This window comes from Nelumbo nucifera, chromosome 1, assembly GCF_055504915.1.
Source record: "Nelumbo nucifera cultivar China Antique chromosome 1, China Antique-T2T, whole genome shotgun sequence".
NCBI lineage: Eukaryota > Viridiplantae > Streptophyta > Magnoliopsida > Proteales > Nelumbonaceae > Nelumbo > Nelumbo nucifera.
The window spans coordinates 127,575,670-127,598,142 of NC_142649.1; the positions used below are offsets into that span (position 1 = coordinate 127,575,670).

The window sequence follows — 22,473 nt, forward strand, 5'->3', positions numbered from 1 at the left end:
ATATTTTATGTGCAAAAAGGTAAATTTCATTGATAGCATATACGATAAGTTGTTCAAAAATGCTTATTTTATCAAAAGATAAATTATTTACTATTTTACTATCATTTTTATTAAGGTTATATTATCAAAAATAAAATTTTAAGTTATTACATATCATAAATAACTATAAATCTATCAAGTATAATAATGTATAATTGGGTCAAATCCAATTGTCTCGGGACGATTTCTGGATCCATCATTAGTAATCAATTAATAATCGGTTCAGAACTAGTATACCCGGTTTTGAATGAGACTTGATCCATTGACAGCTCTAACCAAACATAACTTAAATTCTAACTCTGATAAATAGAAGTTAAAGAGGAGATTCGGAAATTTAGCCAAACCATGGAAAGATTGACTTCCTATACTTGTTGCTTTGTTATTATAAATTAAAAGAAAAGGACATGGAAAATCCTGTATTTTATCCATATTCTGTTAAAAATACGACTAGGCCTGTAAACGGATAGAATTCGAATCGAATCAGGCTACATTCGAATTCGAAATCGATTATAAAATACAATATTCGAATTCGATTTGATATTTGACGAATATCGAATGTTTCAATTCAAATTCAATTTTGATTATTAAATTGAATATTTGAATCGATTTGAATTCAACCGGCAAGAGGCATAGAATCTTAAATGACTGAGTTTGCAAAGAAAAGCAAGTGATTAGCTTGAGAAAAGAGGTAGGGGATTGATGGCGACAATCGTGGGTTCCTGGCAATGGGTCAAGTGTGAGTGTGTGATGGCGGCAATCATGGGTTCCTGGCGATGGGTCAAGTGTGAGTGTGTGATGGTGGCAGTCGTGGGTTCCCGACGATGCAAATGCGATGGTAGTGAGCAATGCTGGCTAGTGAATCTGGACTGTTGTAGCACAATGACCAGTGATGTTGGACAATTGAGGGCCTTGAGGCGTTGAGTTTGAGTAGTGGCAAAAGAGATGGTAGTGGCTGATGACCGGTGCTCGACTACTATCACAGACGCTGTCGTCGGTGCTCACAGATTGCAAAGATTAGGAATAAAAAAGGGAGGAAGAGAAGAGGAGTGCGAATAAAAAAGATAGAGGGGGAGAGAGGAAGAGAAGAGGAGGAAGAAGAATGAAATTAAAACTTAAAAAAAGAAGAAGAAGAAAGGACAAGAGAGAGAGAGAGGGGGGGTGAGGACCGAGAGGGCGAGAGGGAAGGGGAAGGGTCATCGAGAAGAGAGAGAGAGGGGAGAGGCCCGAGAGGGGAGGAGAAGGATCATCGAGAGAGAGAGAGAGTGACATCATTGCATGTTAGCTTTTTTTACGAGGGACATGATCCCTCTTTAAGACTTTAAATATATATAATTATTATTAATATATATTAATGTATATAATTAATCGAATTGGAATTTTAATCGAATGGGATCAACACGAATTTGAATTCGAATTCAAAAAATTAATCGATAAAATGTATAAATTTGAATTCGACCGTTAAATTTATCAAACCATTCTAATTCGATTTGATTACATCAGATATTGAATTCGGAATTGGATAATCGGATACCGTTTACACCCTTAAATACGACAAAGTATTCCCCTACTTTGTACGTGCTAGATTGCATGATTAAAAAGGAAATAAATAAACCATAGAATATTATCAAATGTAAAACATATATATTTTCACTTTCGAAAGTGAGCTCGGGATTTTCAATCATAATGGAGGTATTTTAAGCTCAGCTTGGGAGGAATACAAATACAAATAAAAAGACCCCTTGAACTTTAGCATTAGACAAAGACCCCCTTAGCCATTAAATAAGATGATGGAAAACGTTAAATTATCAAAATACCCTATTAAACTTTTTCTATTTTTTTTTCTCTTAAAACCTATTTAACCTGGGAAATGGATATTTGCTCCTTTCTCGTCTTTTCGTCTTTCGATAGAAACCCCCTGACCAAAATAACAATTCCAGAAATCATGGAAAAATCGAAAGACCAGTTCGACCACGTCGAAGCAGAACGCAGCATGTGCTCTACTCAACCTCTCGTTAATCGAAGACAAGAAGCAATCGGTGCTTGCAGAGCGATCCCGCCGTTGGTCTCTTTTCTCCTGCATTAACAGCCCTCTCTTTGTGAAAGACTACCAGTATCCTCAAATTGGATTAATATCTTAATGAGGTAAAGCTCATTTTAAAGGCTAGATACTGATTCTTAAGTGACAATTTACTGGAACCATGCTGTGATCACCAAGCAGGTAAGCTTTAAAAGGAGAGAAAAAACGAAAACAAAGCAAAAAGAAAAGGACTCAAATGACAATTATTCCCAGACCAAAAATACCACAGAATTTAGAAAATGTAGACTAAAAACCCAGAAAAATAACTTAGAAACACCAGTACTAGAACATAGGATTGAATTCCAAGACATTAAAACGGTCTGAAAGACTGAAACTAATATTTTCTGTTGAGATGGGAAATTTTCATTTTGTTTGGAAAAATAAATGAAGACCAAAATGAAATTTAACCATGAAGTCTGTTATAGTAAACTGACATAACATTATACATACAAAAATGGTGAGATTACAACAACACATGTTTTGAAGAATCACAGTCTCTACAAGTAGAAATAGACAAAACAAACAACAGAGTGATCAAAACTTGAAATTAGACCTGAACATGGAATAAAGTGAAGATCCTCGCGAGTGGGTTTGGGCGAGTGAATTCGAGGGAAGAAAGACGCGCTTACGACGCTCTATAAGCTCTGTTCTACGAAACAGAACAAAGAGAGGGCTGTTAATGCGGGAGCCGTGAAACCGCTGGTGGACTTGATTTCAGAGCAGGGGAGCGGTTTGACGGAGAAGGTGATGGTGGTTCTGAGCAACTTAGCTGCAATTCCAGAGGGCAGAACTGCCATAGTCGAAGAAGGAGGGATTGCAGTTTTGGGTGAAGCGATCGAAGACGGGTCGGTGAAAGGGAAAGAGTTCGCGGTACTGACGCTTCTGCCATAGTCGAAGAAGGCGATGGTGGTTCCCGCCGCTTGTTGCGCTCTCTCAGATGGGCACGGCTCGAGCAAAGCAGAAGGTATTTTCCGTTCACCATTGCCCTTTTAAGCTTTAACCTTTATGGTGTTCCCATCACTCGCTCCACATTGTGAGTTTGACCCGTGTTCCGGTCTCTGAGAGGAAAATGAAGAGCCTCTCCCTCTAATGGCCTGGCGTGCTTTGCCTATCTCTACGGCGGGATATTGATGGATGCGGAAAGCGTCTGATTGTGGTTGTAGTAGAGATGAGGCGAAGCATGAAGTATCTTGCAACGGAATGACGGCACAAGTCGCTGGTTTTCTTTCCTCTCGGAGAATCAGATCTTGCAGCGGAACGGACGACGCTCGTTGCCCTCCGGATGGCTGTTGGTGGAAGGTCGCTCTTGTGGAACACAACTGTCGGAAAATCAGATCTTGCAGCGGAACAGACGGCGATCATCGCCCTCCGGTTGGCTGTCGGTGGAAGGTCGTTCTTGTGGAACACGACCGAGCAAAGTCCTTGTCGGTGCCAAGGCATTACTTGCGAGAACAACCGAGTCACTATCTTGCGTCTTCCGATGGTGCGCAATCTGGCAGGTCCTAACTGTCAACGACCTTGCCTCTGAACGGAGCTATAGGGAACCTGAAACATAGAAGATGAAGAAGCTCCGGGGGAACCTGGTATGAATGCTCCGAAGCTCAAGTTAGAATTCTTTAAAAGGCAAGATAAAACCAGATGGCGCAAAGTTCACGTACCTTGTTCTTGGGGGTAGGGAGCTTTTTATAGCCACCTCGTGCACTCACTCCTAAGCTTCTGTCAGGTCGGGTACGATTACCTCTAGTTTCCTGCCAGTTTGGGTGTCATCCCCTCTACTGGTCAAAACCGCCACTGCTCCCTTTTTTCGGAGCCATCTCTGCGACTGGCGATGACGGTGGCAGGTGGCGGTGGTAGGTGACCGTTGAAGTGCGGCTGTCAAGCGTCAGATCCCAAGTCAGTCAGATGCGCCACCCTTGGATACGGACCTCCTCGGTGTCAGGTATGGTACGTTTGTTCAGTTCGGCGTCTCGGAGGCGAAGTGTTGGAGTGGCGAACAAGGTGAAGCCTTGAGTTCGGATAGGGGAGTGTCCCGAACTGCCATGAGGCGGGCCAGTTTGGGTCACTGCCTTGTGTGGCTCGGGGCCAAAGGGAGAGTTTGGGCTCCTCGTAGGGATGTCGGGCTCCTCGTAGGGAGTTCAGGCTCCTCGAAGGGAGTTCGGACTGCTGGTTTCTTCCTTTTGGTGCTTGTGCCCTGAGTGCGTTGTTGTGCCGAGCTATTTGCTTTTGCCACGTGGAGTGATTGCGAGGTCGGGATAAATCTTCCTTCATCAATTGCCCCCCACTCCTCGCGCTAAGGGTCCTGCCTTGGCGCGGGGAGTTCGCAAGGTGTCAGGTGGATTTGCCCCGTACTTTGAATCTTGGTTCTGATGGCGCGAGGTGCGTTGTCAGGGTTCCTTGGGTTTCTTCGAGCACCCAAAAGGCGGGAAACGTGCCGACCTGCCTGAACGCTGATAGACGTGACGACGGGCGCTTTATTTTGAAATTTCAAAAAGCGTGCCGCTTGGGAGACGTGACAACAGGCGTCTTTTCAATTTTGAAAACGTGTTGCTGTCGCTTTTATTGTGAGGAGACGTGCGCTGGCGTCCCGTCAGTTTCGAAAAGACGTGCGCCGGCGCTCTGTCAATTTCAAGAAGATGTGTGCCAATCACGTCTCGGTCTCAGGGGACGTGCGGTCAGTGTGATTGTGGGCCGTCGGATTGGCTTTGATCTAAGCCGTCACTTTTCGGTCACTATGAGTATAAATAGTGGGGGGAGGGGGGGACCCAGTCGCTGTCACTTCTGTATTTCTCTCGAACTCGCGTCCGAGTTTCAGCTCGCGTCCAGGTTCTTTTGGCTCGCGTCCAGGCTTTTTCAGTTCACGTTCAAGGTTTTTTTGCTCGTCCGAGCTCCCGTGGTCTACAACCTTTTTCCGGGTGAGTACTTTCCTAGAATCCATCTTACTCCCCGATGTCTACCTTGGATAGCTTAGATAGTCCTTCAAGTGGGTCTGATGCAGGTTCTACGAACCGAGTTGCATCCCCTGATAGCTCTAGCGAGCCGGAGGTAGAGCTCGAGGAAGAGTTCGAACTCGTAGGCCGAGGCGCCTCGGGTAGTTTGGCGTCCACCTCTCATCGGGGTCGGATGTTAGACAAGTTTGGCTCTTCGACCATGATGCCTGAGGGGCTTCAATCCCTTATTACCTACTATAACTTGCCCGGGGAGTACGCTTATTTCATACCTTCGGGTAGCTTTCCTTGGGAACATGGTCCTGATGAGATCGTGATATTCCGGGAGCAGCTTGCCGCGGGGCTGCGATTGCCTTTCCATCCCCTCCTTGTCGAAGTCTTGAACCACTTCAGCGTGACGGTCGGCCAGCTTCACCCGAACTCCATTCGAAATTTGGTGGGGACAATCTCCTTATTTTGCGAAGAGAGCTTTCCTTTGGACTTAGAGGTTTTTTCTTCAATCTTAATGCTTAAGAAGCAAGTGGGTCCCCTCCCCGGGCGTAGGCGGGCATATTACCTATCTCCTCGCCCGGGCTTTAAGCTTTTACATGAACTCCCCAACAAGGTCCCGGCGTGGAAGCGGGACTATTTCGGGGTGCGAAGTGTGCTGGGGTGGCCGTTTCAGACCGGGTGTGGGGGATGGCTGCTCCTGACTCCGGGGTCACGCTTGACAAAGAGACGGCGAAGGGCCTCCGGCAATGGGCGCGGCTTGGGCTGAAGTGTCAACAGTATCTGACGGAGGCCAAGCTCATTACGGCCGGCCTGAGCTCGGGTAGGTTCTTCACTTAGAGATTTTGTCTTGCTGTCTTTCTTGCTTTTTACTGATGGCAAACTTCTTTTCGCAGGTGTGATGGACTCTCGAGGGACCCGTGGTGGGCACTTGTTCCAAGGCATGAAGAGGAGGAAGCGGGTTGCCAAGCGAACTCGCGCCGAGCTGCCCCAGGATGCGGAGCCTGAGGTGCCGGACTATCCGTCAGAAGATCTGCCTAGGGAGCCCGAGATGGTTCCTCCAATGCAGGAGCCGACAGGGGTCCCTTATGCTGAGACTACTTACACAGGGGCTCCTACATACTCCGGTGCTCCTGCTAACTCTAGGTCTGCTCATACGCGAGCTGGGCCCTCAGGCTCGGGGGCCCCGGGGGATTTCAGGAGTGTGCTGTCGCCGACCCATGCTCTTCAAAAGAATAAGGAGGCCATTTTCCCCGAGGAGGTCGCGGCGTGGACTGATCTCCCTCTGCATCAGGTGGACTGTCGTGCTGTTACCCATGCCATGGTGGTAAGTGATCTCCCTTTTTTAGAGCTCTTTGGCTTTCGTTTTGTTGGTTCTTTTGATCACTCGGTTCTTTTTGGTAGGTGAACTCTTCTATTCATGCCTTGGTGGCCTAGGTGGAGAGGAGCTCGAGGCAGGCGCGAGCTGCCGAAGAAGCTCTTCGCACTGCTGAGATGATTTCGCGAGCTGCTGAAGGGGCTGCTCGTGCTGTCGAGGCTGCTGCTCGTTTTACACGGATCAGGCAGGCGAGGTCTCAAAGAAATGCCGAGGCCATGGGAGTGGTGGTGAAGCACATGGCGGACTTGAGGCTGGATCTGCAGCATCAGGTTGAGTACCTTCAGGAGGACATCAGGGAGAGGACGCAGATCTTTTCTCATGGTATCGAAGATGCCAAGAAGAAGGCTGTCGATGAGTACATTGCTTCACCGGGCTTTGACGATTTGATGGTGGATTCATACCGGAGGGGTTTTAAACTATGCCGGTGGATGATCCGGAATACGTACCCCGAGCTCGATATTAGTGCCATATCCACTTCGCGCATAACTCAGGAGATGGCCAATGCTGCTGATGGTGAGCCAGACTCCAAGGGCGAGGCAGGGCCTTCGGGTATCATTGAAGTGCCTTCTAATAATGAAGAAGTAGCTCCGGGCTTGTAAAATTTTTTTTCTTTTTTTTTTTTGAAATGTACTACCTTACTTTGAAATGGAACGACTTTCTTTTGGTTAAGTGTTGGTTGTTCTTTCTCCCGAACTAAACGTATTTGCCGAACTGACCATACGTTCGATCTGTTTCCTGCCCGGGTTACCGCACTTGCGCGGCCTGTTTTGGTGGTGATTTTATCCACTTCGCTTGGTGGTCTATAGGTAGTATTGCCTTAGGTTGACGATGTTCCATGCTCAGGGTACTTGCTTACCCTCTAAGGTTCCGAGCTCGTATGCCCCCCGAGTGCTTTCTTTACTCTGTAGGGTCCTTCCCAATTTGGTCCGAGTTTGCCCATGCCGGGTTCGTGTACCATGATCTTACGGAGAACCAGGTCGCCGACGCGGAAACTCCTCTTCTTTACTCTGGCGTTATAGTACCGAGCTACTTTTTGCTGGTAGGCCGCTGTTCGGATGTGCGCAAGGTCTCTTACCTCATCCAGCAGGTCGAGGTTGGTGCATAACTCGTCTCCGTTTGTCTGGTCGTCATATGCTTATAGTCGCAGTGTAGGTATTTCGATTTCCGTCGGGATTACCGCTTCGGTGTCGTAGGTGAGGTTAAAGGGGGTCTCTCCTGTGGCGGTTTTTTCTGTAGTTCGGTGAGCCCACAGGACACTTGGTAGCTCGTCCGCCCACAACCCTTTAGCTCGGTCTAGTCGTGCTTTCAGTCCGCGGAGGATGGCTCTGTTCATTACTTATGTCTGACCGTTTGCCTGCGGGTGTGCGACCGACGTGAAGTTCTGACAAATTCCCATATTTTGGCACCATTCTTGGAACTTGATATCCTCGAACTGTTTTCCGTTGTCGGAGATCAGTACCCGAGGTAGCCCGAAGCAACATACTATGTTCTTCCAAAAGAAGTTCTGTATGTTTCGGGCTATAACTACTGCCAGAGGTTCAACTTCTATCCACTTTGTGAAGTAATCTACTGCCACCACTAGGAACTTTCTCCCACCTGTTGCTGGCAGGAATGGCCCCAGAAGGTCGATGCCCCATTGTGCAAAGGGCCATGGACTGGTGAGGTACTTGAGGTCGGCAGCAGGCTGATGGTGGATATTGGCATGCTTCTGACACTTGTCGCATGTACTGGAGGTCGTACTCGCTGAGTTCGATGGCTCATTTCGTCAGTCGACCGGAAACCTCGGGCTTGAGTAAAACTTGCCTCAGAGGTTTGTCAGTCAAGACGATGATGGTGTGAGCCTGGAAGTACGGGCGGAGTTTCTGAGCTGCTATCACCAACGCGTATGCTAGCTTTTCTATCTACGGGTACCTTGTCTCTGCTCCCTGCAAAATTTTACTAACATAATAGATGGGTCGTTGGACCCGGTCTGCTTCGTTTATTAGTACCGAACTGACCACCTCGTCGCTTGCCGAGAGGTACAGTTCTAAGACCTCGCCCTCCTCGGGCCGGGCTAAGGTTGGAACACTAGCGAGGTAGCTTTTTAGCTCGTCGAACGTGAGCTGGCAGTCTCGGGTCCACTCGAACCCTTTGCCTTTGACTGCTTTGAAGAAGGGCAGGCAGCGGTCTGCTGATTTGGACATGAAGCGTTTTAGAGCGGCTATGCGGCCGTTTAGCCTCTGAACTTTTTTTACTTTCCGGGGTGGTCTCATATCTAGGATGGCTTTTATCTTGTCTGGGTTGGCCTCAATACCGCGCCGGTTGACAATGTACCCTAGGAACTTGCCCGAGGTGACACCGAAGACACATTTGTTAGGGTTCAATTTCATGCTAAATTGACGCAGGATTTGGAAGACAGAATCTAAGTCTTGTATTAATTCCTATGAAAACTGCGTCTTGACGACCATGTCGTCTACATAACATTCTATCTTCGTGCCAATCAAGGGCCGAAACAGCCGATTTACAAGTCTTTGGAAGGTTGCTCCGGCATTTTTTAATCCGAAGGGCATGACCATGTAGCAGTACAGGCCGAACTCGGTTACGAAGCTGGTTTTTTCCTCATTGGACTGGTCCATCCTGATTTGGTTGTAGCCCGAGTAGGCGTCTAGGAAGCTTAGCAACTCATGTCTCGAGGTTGCGTCCACTAGGCGGTCAATTCTGGGGAGGGGGAAGCAATCTTTCAGGCAAGCTCGGTTCAGGTTGGTGTAGTCGACGCACATGCGCCACTTGCCGTTTGCCTTTTTCACCAGCACTGGGTTGGCTACCCAGCTCGGGTAATGGATTTCCCTTATGAAATCTGCTGCGAGGAGCTTTTCGACCTCCTCGTCGACCGCCCTCCAGCGCTCTGGGGCTAAGTTGCGTTTCTTCTATCTAACGGGTCTGACAGTTCGGTTCGTAGTGGTTCCTCGATGGAAGCACCGATCTGTAGTGTGCGAGCTGGGTCTGTAGCCGAAGTCAGGACTGCGACTGTTTCCTCGCCTTGCTCCGTAGGCCGCTCCAGTTCAAGGTCGTCGGCCACCTTGGTTTTTCCCTTCAGGGCAGCAACATAACACTTGCGGGACTCGAGCTAGTCGCCCCGCGCTACCCCCACACCGAAGTCTGTAGGGAACTTCATTGCCAAATAGTATGTGGAGACCACTGCCCGCAGGATATGCGTAATTGACTGCCCTATTATGGCATTGTATGGGGAGGGGGTCGCGACCACTAGGAAATCATGGTTGAGTCTGACCGCACAAGTCCATGTGCCGACTTCTACAGGTATTGTTATTTTTCCGAGGGGCCTGACTTCCTCTTTGCTGAAACCCACCAGAGGAGTGTTCGTGGGCTTCGGCTCGCTCCTCTGTAACTGTAGCTGGTCAAATGCTGACTTGAAGAGGATGTCTGCTGAGCTGCCTGAATCTACGAGTACGCGCCTAACCTTGAAGTCGCTGATCCTTAGTTTAATGACAAGCGCGTCATCGTGGGGGTAGTGGACCCCTCGCGCATCGTCTTCCGTGAAGAAGATCGGCTCTTCAGTCTTTGGTCTTTTTGGGGGGTTCTGTTCCTCGAGGGCCGCTTCGCGAACTGACGTTCGGGCCGCTGCCGAAGTACACCCTGCTACCACCGAACCTCCCACAATTACATGGATGGTTCCCCGAACTGGCCTCTCTTCCGGAGGCTGTCGCTGCAACGGTTCGGCTGGTCTGCTGCTAGATTCGGGGGCATCCTTTCCGTGCTCTCCTTGCCGACCTACCTTATTGTTGTTATTATTGTCATGCTGTACAAAATTCATTAAGTATCCGCGACGGATGAGTCCCTCTATCTCGTCCCAGAGATTATTACACTGTTCGGTACTATGACCGTGGTCTCTATGGAAATTACACTACAAATTCTTATTTCTCTCGTTCGGATTTCCCTTTAGGTGAGGTGGCCACTTTACGTATGGGGCGTCCTTGATCGTCATTAAGATCTCGGTTCGCCTCGTGTTTAACGGCGTGTAATCCGTCCGAACTGCTAAGGGAGCTCGGAACGACTGGTTCGGCTTCGGCTCCTGGGCCGGGTTTTTTCTGTCGACTGGGTTGGAGGGCTCGCCTTCTCTCTTTCTTTTCTCGTTCCCGCTTTCGGTTCGTTGGTTGATTTCTTCCTCTGTTCTCATGAACTTATCCGCGAGCTTGAGGAATTCGGCCACGGTTGTGGGCTGGTTAACTACCATGTGCCATTTGAACTCTTTGTGCGTTACTCCTCTCTTGGCCGCCGCGAGCTGCACTGCAGGGTCTAACCGCGGTATCTGTAAGCACGCTTCATTGAACCGCTTGATGTAGCCCCGGATGGATTCTCCTTCTCTCTGGACTACTCCGAAGATGCTTTCCTCTGTTCTGGGACACCGCTTGCTGGTGACAAAGTATGCGGTGAAGACCTACACGAACTGGGCCCAACACCTTATCGACCTGGGGGCCAGGTTCCTGTACCAAGTGCGGGCTACGCCCCTGAAGGTGGTGGTGAAGGCCACGCACATGCACGATTCACTGGCCCTGGCGAGGTGCATTTGGGACTGAAAAGCGTCAACGTGGTCGTTGGGGTCGAAAGACCCATCATACTTGTCCAAAGGTGGGAGCTTGAAATCTCTGGGCAAGGGGACCGCCAGGAGTTCTGATGCGAGGGGGGAAGGAACTGAGAGAATTGGGGCAGCTCTTACCTCGTACGAGCTCGTCTCTTCCTTACCTCTAAGCTCGGGTAGGACACGGGTGGCAGTTCGGCGACTTCGTCGGCGCCTTCGTTGTTGAGTGGGCCTGGTACTAGCGCTGCTGGCCTATGTGTTGCCGAGCTCGATGGGCCTGGGATGCTGGTAGTCTGCTGCCAGGGCGCCGAATCGGTTTTCCGTGAGCGGGAACTCGGGTCTGGAGCGCCGAGGTGCTGACCTTGTGGGCGAGGTTCCTGACCCGCCTGTGAGTTGTGAGGCAGGGGTGATTTTTCTCTCTCTTTGGCCTGGGGACAAGACCTGGCTGTTAGGGGGGTTCTGGGGCCGAGAGGTTTCTCCCCGGTGAGGGCGTCCACCCTGAGGGGAGGCCTTAACCGGCTACGGGGCAGGATACCGAGGTGGAAGCAGTGACTGGTTCAAGGGTAGTTGGGGGAACTGCTACTGATAATGATGTTGGGAGATGTTGTGCAGTACTTGGTGCTGCTGAAGCTGGTGTTGTTGGAATTGTTGCATTTGGGCTTACATTGCCCGCATGCATTGCATCAGGTCGTCCAACCGGTTTTGGCCGATTGCCAGGGGACGGCAGTTGGTTCAGTGAAGGTTGTCTCGATCAAGGGAGGAAAGGGGATGCTCATGGCAGAAAGGTTTACGGGCGCCACTGCTTGTGGCGCATTCAAGCTGGGGATCCCATCCACCGAAAGGGGGATGGTGAACTGTCCGACGCACACCACGGGGACTTGAAGTTGCTCCCCTGTGGTGTTTGTCTCCGTGTCATGTCCGGCGTTGCTAGAAGAAGCCATGAGTGTTGGGGTTTTTGAAGGAAAGAGGTTATGAGAGTTTAGAGGGAGGCTTTTAGAAGCGTTCCCATAGACGGCGCCAATTGATGGTGCGCAATCCGGCTGGTCCTAGCTGTCAACGACCTTGCCTCTAAACGAAGCTACAGGGAGCCTGAAACAGAGAAGATGAGGAAGCTCCGGGGGGAACCCGGTATGAATGCTCCGAAGCTCAAGTTAGAATTCTTTAAAAGGCAAGATAAAACCAGATGGCGCAAAGTTCACGTACCTTGTTCTTGGGGGTAGGGAGCCTTTTATAGCTACCTCGTGCACTCACTCCTAAGCTTCTGTCAGGTCAGGTACGATTACCTCTGGTCTCCTGCTAGTTTGGGTGTCATCCCCTCTGCTGGTCAGAACCGCCACTGCTCCCTTTTGTCGGAGCCGTCTCTGCGACTGGCGATGATGGTGGCAGGTGGCGGTGGTAGGTGACCGTTGATGTGCGGCTGTCAAGCGTCAGATCCCAAGTCAGTCAAATGCGCCGCCCTTGGATACGGACCTCCTCGGTGTCAGGTATGGTACGTTTGTTCAGTTCGGCGTCTCGGAGGCAAAGTGCTGGAGTGGCGAACGAGGTGAAGTCTTGAGTTCGGATAGGGGAGTGTCCCGAACTTCCATGAGGCGGGCCAGTTCGGGTCACTGCCTTGTGTGGCTTGGGGCCAAAGGGAGAATTCGGGCTCCTCATAGGGAGTTCAGGCTCCTCGAAGGGAGTTCGGACTGCTGGTTTCTTCCTTTTGGTGCTTGCGCCCTGGGTGCGTTGTTGTGCGAGCTATTTACTTTTGCCACGTGGAGTGATTGCAAGGTCGGGTCAAATCTTCCTTCATCAGGACTCATCGACCAAATTCTAGTAGGAGTCTTCGGAAATCTGATGCAGCTCCACACGCTTATCCTCCGGCTTAATGCTCTCACCGGTCCATTGCCGTCCAATCTAGCCGCATGTACATACGGACTTCAACAATTTATATTTGCAGGGGAACTTTTTCTCCGGCGGGAATCCGTCGTCCTTCGTTAACAGTTTAAAAAGGATAGTTAGGACATTTAAAAAATTTAAACACTCGGATGAAAATTTTTTCAAAGTTAACTGACAGAAGATTAACGGAAGGAGGTTTTGTCTAACTGCTAAAGTTCAGGACTTATCGCAACAAAAAAAAAAAAAACTACAAGGAGACTGTCAAATAAGGGGTCTTTATAATTTACCCTATTTTATATTAGTGTATATATTTGTCTTAACTTAGCCTTAACTATTAACTCAAAGCTTTAAAAAGAGGTTGCAAATTTGTTCATTTTTAGGCTAAGTTTGGAAGGAATACATGCAAAACCTTGTATTTTATATTATTGTGAATATATTTATACTGTATATATTTGTATTTATGTTCTTTCCAAATTAAGCTTTAGGCTCAATTTGAAAGTAGCACAATAGCATAAATGCATAAAAGAATGCAAACTTTGGTAGTTTTATTTTAATTAATATGCACGAAAAGGGTACACGAATATAAACGGAAAATAAGCAGAATTTGCACTCAAACCGAATGATCTAAGATTGATATCAGAGTAAAAATCGGAATGTTCCACATGTCCCGGTTTCGGTTTGGTTAATCAAGCAGTCGACCCATTCAGCCCATAAAACACATGAAATCTGTCATTTAACCAGGCCCCAAAAGGCCACCGGTTCCTTTTACAGGTTCCATCCAATCCAGGCCCAGGCTTACAACATTGCTTAAATCAATTGCACTCCCATACTTTTGCACCACTGCAAATCAAATTGCATCACACACAAACCAGGCCTAAGGAATGAACTTGCTAGTGTACTGTAATGTGCAGACATCGTGTTTTCAATCTTGAAAGGTATTATAGCTCGATTGCGTTTTAACCATGGCCCCATTAGAGCCCAAATCCTTTTAATAACGGATCCTTTTTGGTAGTTCAAAGGTGTCAATTCTTTTCCTTTACATTTTGCTTTCTCACCTTCAATGTTGTTACGCCGAGGACTTGAACATATTGTCCTTTTGACAAGTGGCTGTGGAGTTTCCACTTCATTTCTTCTTTCGCCAAGTTCCAAGGAAAGCCCATGGACTGACAAGTTATGGGCCAGTTAGCATTGTATATTGGGGTCCACCAAAGGAATAAGGATGGTGGATAAACCCAACCATCGACCATCCATTTGTTGGTGCATGCATCAAGTTTCTTCCTTATATATCCCACGTGTGAGTTGATCCAGCTCCCTAAGCTACGGCTCAAAAACACGTAACCAAAGTAGGGGGACACGTATCAACAACCTCTTGAATCAAACCGCCACCACCATGAGCTTTAAAGACATCTTCCTCCACCCTCTCTGTTCTATGAACTTCATTTACACTCAGCAAATCCATTACCAGAGCATACCCACCGAAATAATATCATAATATGGCTTCTGAGCAAGCTATCAGGAGTGATTTAATCACAGCCGATCGAGACGAAGTTCATGTTGAGAAAGAAAGGGTTCCCAAGATGACTCAGCACTTCGAATCTCTTGCCGAGAAAGTCAGAGAACCTGACCTTGGTAACTATGATTCTCATTCTGGCAAAGTCAACCAAGCGGAAGCCCGTTTCAAGGAAGGAAGAGAGCCATTCGGTATTGCCAAAGTTGGCCATCACGGAGGCCCGCTGCAGCAAAGTAATACAGGCAACGTTGATGTGGTTGCTGAGCAAGGAAGAGAGTCACAAGGTGTTGCAGGTACCACAAAGAACGAAGTCCATTCCGGGCAAGGTAGTCTTACTGGCAGAGTCGATGTAGGTGGGATAAAACCAATCGGAAAAATGGAAAGTGTTGGAAAAGAAAGAGACTCAAAATTGGCTGGTACAAGAGACACTCAATCTGATGAATGGAAGGAATCGAGATTCTCTGCTGCAGAAGAAGCTCGTGGAGAGAAACAGAGAGCATCAAGTATAACTGGAGATAAAGGAGGGCGTAGCGAGAAAGAGCAACCCACAGCTCAGGACATGGGAAATTACCAAACAATAGCACAACAGGCTTCTGCAGAGGCCATCAGAAGGAGAGCGGAAAAGCTAAATGAGAAGGCCAAGGAGTTGGTTGCGATGACACGCCAGCAGGGAGTTCAAAGGGAGGCAGAGCATGGAACGGAGAAAGGCTCCATTACTGGGGTCACCCGCCCAGAAGAGGATCAACGAGGCTATTATGATGATAATAACAAAGAGAAGTCTCAGGCTCAGCAGCAGGGATATGTTGGTGCAAAGGATACCATCGCTGGTATTGGCAAGACTGCTATGGATTACACTCTGCAAGCGGCGGCACAAGCCAAGGACACAACCGTGAACGTTGGCAAGAGTATTGCAAGCTCTGTGGGAGAGAAGAACGCTGAAAACAAAGACACCGCCACGCAGAGAGTTCAAAGGGAGACCACATCTGGACCGGAAAAAAGTCGCACCACCAACGAGCTCACCGGTCCAGAAGGGGGTCAACAAGGCCATGAAGTACATGATAATAACAAAGAGAAGTCTCAACAGCAGGGATATGTTGCTGCAAAGGATACCATCGCTGGTGCTGGCAAGACTGCCATGGACTACTCTCTACAGGTGGCCACGCGAGCAAAGGACACAGCCGCGAACGTTGGCAAGAGTGTTGCAAGTTATATGGGAGAGAAGAATGCTGAAAATAAAGAAAGGAAAACCGAGTCTGGACCGGAGAAAGGCCCCACCAACGAGGTCACTAGTCCAGAAGAGGGCCAACAAGGCAATGATAATACTACAGAGAAGTCTCAGCAGGTCTATGCTGCTGCAAAGGATACCATCGCTGGTGCTAGTAAAAATGCTATGGACTACACGCTGCAGGGGGCTGCAAAAGCCAAGGACACGGCCGTGAGCAATGGCAAGAATATTGCAAACTATGTGGGAGAGAAGAATGCTGAAAACAAAGATGCTTCCGCGCAGAGAGTTCAAAGGGGGGCACAATCTGGAGAGGGTCAACAAGACCATGATAATAACGAAGAGAAGTCTCAGCAAGGCTCTGTTGCTGCAAAGGATATAATCGCTGGAGCTAGCAAGACTGCTATGGACCATACGCAGCAGGCGGCTGCGATAGCCAAGGACACTGCCGTGGGTGTGAGCAACAATATTGCTAGCTATGTTGGACAGATGAATACTGGAAACGAAGACACTACCACGCAAAATGTTCAAAGGGAAGACGAGTCTAGACCTGAGAAAGGCCCCACTAGTGAGGTCACCGGTCCAGAGGAGGAGGGTCAACAAGGCAATGATAATATCAAAGACAAGTCTCAGCAAAGCTATGTTGGTGCAAAGAATACCGTCGCCGCTGCTGGTAAAACTGCCATGGACTACACACTGCAGGCGGCCGTGAAAGCCAAGGACACTGCCTTGATTATTAGCAACAGTATTGCAAGTTATGCCGGTGAGAAAGCAGCGGTAGCCAAGGATGTCACGCTTGAAAACAGTAAAAAGGTAGGAGGTTTAGCTGGCCAGAAAACCGTGGAAGCGAAGGATACAGCCGTGGACACCGCCGGGAGAGTTAGCAAAAGCATTGCAAGTTACACCGGTGAGAAAGCAGCGGTAGCCAAGGATGTCACGCTTGAAAGTAGTAAGAAGGTAGGAGGGTTAGCTGGCCAGAAAGCTGTGGAAGCAAAGGATGCAGCAGCAAAAACAGGTTGGGCCGCAGCGCGCTATGCATCTGAGAAAGCGGCTCTGGCAGCTAACGCAGCTGCGCTGTACACAGCGAAGAAAGAAATAGAAGCTAACCAACCATCTGAAACACGGGTATTCTTTTTCATCATCATTTACAGTATAACTAAAAATAGAACTTGCAGCATTTTTGCGTCCATTTTCTTTTTTCACAACACAGAAGATAACTTGATTTTTCACTGTTTCTGCGTCGCATTTGCAAATGCCAGCAGTAGAATAAATTACTAGAATCCAGTGGATACTTTTACACCCATGAAGATGTGGACCTTAACTGTGGCTGGTGTAACAAATGTTTACCTAACTGTCGGAGCCTATATTAGTATGTTTAGCTGTTATATTTTATAACCCTTGATATTGTTAATAAGAAAACTGAAGTTAAATGGGTTCTCTCTACAGGAAAAGTTTGCAGCAATGGCCGAGGGCAAAGGAGGGGAGGATCAAGATATTGCTACAAAATTTAAAGAGACGGTGGGAATACAGAGCGGACCTACTGAAGAAACCAAGCAAGAGGAGGATGAAGGTGGATTATTGAGTGCTGTTGGCGAAACTGTTGTTGAAATTGCACAATGCGCCAAAGACCTCGTTATAGGCCAGGAGCCTGGGGATGAGACTAAGCATGAGTAGATCTGGATATGTAATTAGAGATAGGAATATACAGAACGATATAATAGTGTGTCCTTTGTTGTAGATGGAAGATGTTTGAATAAATTTGAATTTAAATTGCTAAAAATGCTGAATATAGCAAGCGTGGTGTTCGTATCTTTACAGGAAAAGACTGGTAGTGCTACAGAAATTGGTTTGCTACAGTCTAGCAAGGTGTAGACCTGCAAACGAGCTTCTGTTGCTGCTGGTTTTGACTCTGTATACGACATGATCTAGCTTTGTCTCTCAACTCCTGGAATGCGCGCATTGTTTCAACATCAAATCCTCCGGCGAACTGGTGAAACATAGAAGAGTAACAAAAGAAAATAGAAATTAAGAATCAACGAGGTCAATGAAATTGTTGAGCAGAAGAGGCATTTGTTTTTCACTTTTTACCTGATGTACCCGAAACGCAAACCTTACGCCCTGAAGCATAAGCTCTTCTTCCTCTGGACCACCACAGACAGCTTCCAGCTCAGCAGATACTCTCTTCATGTACTTCATTGCCAATTTCACGGATGCTAGCTTGATCTGCGTCCATTGGATTCCGATACATAGTTTAGCAAATTCAGATTTCTCTAACTAGTTGAACCATTTAAGCATATCAAGATGTCGACAAATGAAACTAAGCACCAGGGAAGTGCATAATGTAACTCTCAAAGTAATTTACGCTTGTTATTTGCTTTCCGCACAATAGAAATGGAACTAATCCATGAACACCCCTTTAAAATAAATTTTATTTCAATAGTAATTTCATTAGATATCTGGCTTAATTGTAAACTCTTGAGTATAAATTGCTTTCTAGATTTGATGGTTATGTTTGCTATTAGTATAGAAATTTGAAAGTTGTACTTCATAACTAACATTATTTACAAAGCTAAACTAAAATATTAGGCTATTAACCAGTGTAACATGTAAATAATGTCTATTTTGAATTGTGTTTCTTGTGGGCTCAGTTTGGAAAAAGTACAGATATATATAATGTAAATACATACAAAATAATATAAAATACAAGGATTTACATTCTACATATTTGTATTTGTACTTCTTCCAAACCGAGCCTTGTGAAACTATACCGGTCTCTTGTTCCAGAACAATTCATCCTTAAGCTATGAAATCAGGAATTCATCCGAAGCTTTCAAAATTCTATGTCAACTTGCCATTACTTCTGTGTGATCGAAAAGATTAGGGTAGGAGGTTGTTGGTGACCCATCAAAATTGATAGAGAGCATACAGCAAAGTTTCCTATTTCTCTTTCTTTTTTATAGATACAAATATGATTTTATGCTGAAATAAGGTAAGAAGACTAACTTTATTGAACAGAATTGCAGCCATCAAAATCATGCAAAGCCAAAAAGTAGAATGCGACGTAACTATACAGACATTTGGGTTTTGGGACCACTCTTCGGTCCTCACATTAAGGACTCCAACAGATCAAATGGTTACTTCCGGTGGGGGAAGCTATGGGACCCACGTATAATATTAAAAGGTATGGAGGTATGGAACCTGACCCCCAAATACTACTATTTTAATAGCAATATAATAAAGCCCACAAAACAACCTGGTTGGTTTGACGAGTTTTCACTAAACCAGGTCAGACCAAGTTTAGAGTGTAGATCTACAGAGGAACCAATTAATGGTGATCAGAGTATGGGATTCTCTGCATTGGATCCAAATTTTAGATAAGAGAAGTGCAGACAATGGTCTATGGGTGTGTGCGCCTTCTCGTGCTCGCGTGCGTCGAGTAAATGAGCCAAACTCCCTTTGTCTCCTGTTGGCATTTTGCTAACGCTAAATAAAATCACTCTTTTGGTCAATGTCAACCAAACAGGGACCACCTACACTTACTATTTGTATTAGCAAATCGGATTTCAGAATTGTCTGCATTTGCATGACCTGACGTGGATGAACAGTCTCTCAACATCCACCGTCCATCACGAATAATATATACTCGTTATTTTTATAATCTTGATAAAGAATACAGCATATCACTAAACGGAAGGGGAGGTCGGGGAAGCGCAATTTACCTGAATAACAAATCCAGTTTCAAGCATCCAATCCGTGGGAATATGAAATCCTTTGTATCGGTTTGTTGCTGATTCTCTCATACGTGATAGATTGTACACTCCGTGCTCTAATCTGTTATTGGAAAACACCAAGGAGTGATTTCGTTGATTCATCTTTATTTTAACAATTTCAGATGAGAAATGGGAAGAAGGTTTTACTTTTCTAGCAGAGCTTGCATCTTCTTGAGTGCCGGACCGCACGGTTGGCGACTGTCGTCGCGGAAGGACAAAGCCTCGGCTTCGAGTTTCTTGAGATCACAGTAGCCGAAGGCAGCCTCTCGCAATGCGTCGGCCTTGTGCTCCGGCCAATCGAAGTGCTTCAGGACTGCCCTTTCATCGACCTGTTTGAGAAGAAACGCAACGACATTGTCAGAGAAGATTCCGGGAATTTGTGTGGGATTTTGTTTCTTCATATAAAATGGGATTGGGGAAAAAACCTTACCAGGTAAGAAAGCTCGTCGTCGAGCCACTTGACGAAGGGGACCACGTCTTCGATGTCTGTAAACGCGGCGTTTTCAACTTCCTTTATCAAGAAACGTATAAAATCCCCTTGAGTCTCCACGTCTGTCTTTATCTGTATAACCAAGGTCGACGCAGAGGGGAGAGAGAGAAAGAGAGAGTATTAGAACTTGAAAATTCCAGAAATACCCTAAAAAGCCTGGTTTCATTGTTTTTGAACCAGTTTGCCTCCGAAGGAAGCAAAGAACTCAGAAAAGGAAAATGCTAAATGCCCCTCGAGATCCTCGAATCTACAGCTGGTCCAAAACACCAAGGAAGGGCAATTTGATCAGAAAATCTAGAGAGGCTGAAAAGTGACTAGGCAGAACCGCAATAGGGAGTCAACACTATCACCCCTTTACGCACAGGCACGTAACACAAAACCATAGGGGTAGTATAGTCATTTCGATTATTATCACTGACCTACTGTTGCTGTTAGTGGCAATTTCGTAATATTGAAACGGACAACCCGGTACAGAAGGTACAGGGACTTACAGCGAGCAAGTGAGTGGACCGGTTCTCGATTTCGCCGATCATGTTTCGCGCGTTCGCCGCCGCCGGAACATCGGAGAGGCCGGCGCCAGATTCCCTCCTTGAATCTCTTCGCATCAGGGAGTGATAGAACTCTACCACCTCCGGAATTCGTCTCACCTTTGCTGCTGCCGTTTTCAGCCCCTTCGCCGATAATGGTGGCGGTGGTGGTGGCGGCGGTGCTGCCTTCGCAGGCGGGGGAGGTGGAACCGGAGGAGGCGGAATCGCCGGCGGTTTCTTAATGGTTACCGTTGGCATTTTGCCCTCTGCACTCGTGGAAGATGTCGAGCATGATGACGACGTTGGTGAGGATGGCGCTGAAGTCGGTTGTGACGATAACGACAATGAAGCTGACGAGGAAGGTCTCGGCGGGGGTTTTGGGACTCTAGGAGCTCTCGATTTCACGGAAGGGATTGTAGATTCCGATATTTCGGAAACTTCTTCCGCATTGCAGCGAGACTGCTGCAGTCGTTCGCTCTCTGCATCTTCTTTCTTCCGATCTGCAATTTCAACTTTCTGAGTTTCTAGATTCGAAGCAACTTCCGTTGATTTCTGGCCCCTCTTCAAGTTCTTCATTAGATTCGACCTCGCAGACACATCGATTAGTCCCTGAAACCTCTGGGACGAAGAACATTCGTCCTCGACCGTATCTCTGCATAAAAACCTCTTCGATACCGTTCGGCTATACTCCGAAACAGTTCTCTTAAGTTCCGCAATCTCCTGCTCCATTTCCCTCGCTTTCTTTTCCGTTACTTTCAGGTCTACATCCATCTTCATTTGTAAGCTCTCCAGCTCTCGTCTTAATCTCTCATTCTCAACTTCCAAGCTCTTCTTTTCACTTTCCTTTGTGTCGTCATCGATCCTCGCCCGCAAGCTCTCTAGTTCGCGCCTCAACCTCTCATTTTCAGATTCCAAACTCTCAATCGTCTTGGCAGACTTCTCAATCTCCGCGTCCTTTGACGAGATTTCGCTCTCCAAAAACGGAACAATTGCTGCAGTCTCCTTCAAAAGCTTATGCTCGAGCAACTCCGTTCTGAGGCGAGATTCCTTCTCGCGCAACTGTTCGACGAGACGAACGAGTTCGGAAACGTCGGGCGGACGAGGCTGGACTTGAGCAGAAGAGCGAGGGAAGTAGACGCCAAAGGAACGAGGCTTGGGCGAAGATTTAGCAGAAGGAGACGGGCAATACTTGGGGGTCTCTGGTTTTGGGGCTGCAGGGGATTTCTGCAATCCCATTGCCGCTTTAACCTTACCTGCAACCATTCTGAACCGAGAGCCAAAGGCGAGAGAGGCTGGAAAGCTCTATCCTTTCTCTCTGGTTCGAACTTCTTCCTTCTTGTTCTTAATCTTTCGTTTCTGATCCGACGGAATAGGTAGAAACGAAAGCTCCAAAAGACATCATTATCTCGTAAGAGAAGTTTTCCCTTTCTCTTTTCTGGTTTTGTTTTTTTACAGAGAGAGAGATGACGAGGAACGGTCCTACTTCTCTTCTCGGATCGACGGATGAAATCGGAAATTATAAATGAAGAAGTTACTGTTAAGTGAGTGGGGACGGTAGTGGAAATTAGAGGCATCCCACATTCCCAGTTTTGTAACGGTAGGGTTAGTAAAATGACACGCAACAAATTTATCGCGATATGTTTCGTAATATATTGCGATATTTTGTTACATTTGAATTCACTGACGGCGGTATATTATACGATGATTGGGCCTGGGGGCCCATCATTGTCGATGGGCTCTGTCTCACGCACCGTACACGTGATGGGTGGGTGGATGGATGGATGGATGAATTCTTGTGGGCCCCTCGTTCCCTATTTTTAATTAATTGAATATAATTTTAATTAATTTATCGAGAACATTCTGTAATTTGTATGCTAAGCAAAGATCAGTTGAAACTTGAAAGAAAAGAATGGAATTTCTTTTTTTTGTTTTTTTTGGGTAGCCAAAACTCAAAAGGAATGAATTAAAACAAGAAGGGTCCTGATTGGAAGTGGTCCGGGTTTGTCCCACTCCCACTACCCAAAATGGGCGCAGCCCACCCGTTGCTAAAGGGATTGTAAATTTAATGGGCCG

General features: G+C 47.1%; 3 protein-coding genes across 3 annotated transcripts; 2 read left to right on the forward strand and 1 right to left on the reverse strand.

Annotated features, from left to right (window-relative positions):
• Positions 1-2,543: 2,543 nt before the first annotated feature.
• On the forward strand, positions 2,544-14,162 carry LOC148803804 (uncharacterized). Its single transcript, XM_088894188.1, has 3 exons — positions 2,544-5,872; positions 5,946-6,376; positions 6,454-14,162. The coding sequence occupies exons 1-3, from the start codon at positions 5,740-5,742 to the stop codon at positions 6,484-6,486; spliced, it is 597 nt and encodes a 198-aa protein (XP_088750314.1). The 5' UTR covers positions 2,544-5,739; the 3' UTR covers positions 6,487-14,162.
• Positions 14,163-14,299: 137 nt separating this feature from the next.
• On the forward strand, positions 14,300-17,393 carry LOC104613094 (uncharacterized). Its single transcript, XM_010280786.3, has 2 exons — positions 14,300-16,738; positions 17,060-17,393. The coding sequence occupies exons 1-2, from the start codon at positions 14,375-14,377 to the stop codon at positions 17,285-17,287; spliced, it is 2,592 nt and encodes an 863-aa protein (XP_010279088.1). The 5' UTR covers positions 14,300-14,374; the 3' UTR covers positions 17,288-17,393.
• Positions 17,362-21,917, reverse strand: LOC104613092 (protein INCREASED PETAL GROWTH ANISOTROPY 1-like). Its single transcript, XM_010280785.3, has 6 exons — positions 20,365-21,917; positions 19,814-19,945; positions 19,531-19,712; positions 19,333-19,444; positions 17,702-17,836; positions 17,362-17,600 (listed from the first exon to the last, which is right to left on the reverse strand). The coding sequence occupies exons 1-6, from the start codon at positions 21,661-21,663 to the stop codon at positions 17,472-17,474; spliced, it is 1,989 nt and encodes a 662-aa protein (XP_010279087.1). The 5' UTR covers positions 21,664-21,917; the 3' UTR covers positions 17,362-17,471.
• Positions 21,918-22,473: the final 556 nt, after the last annotated feature.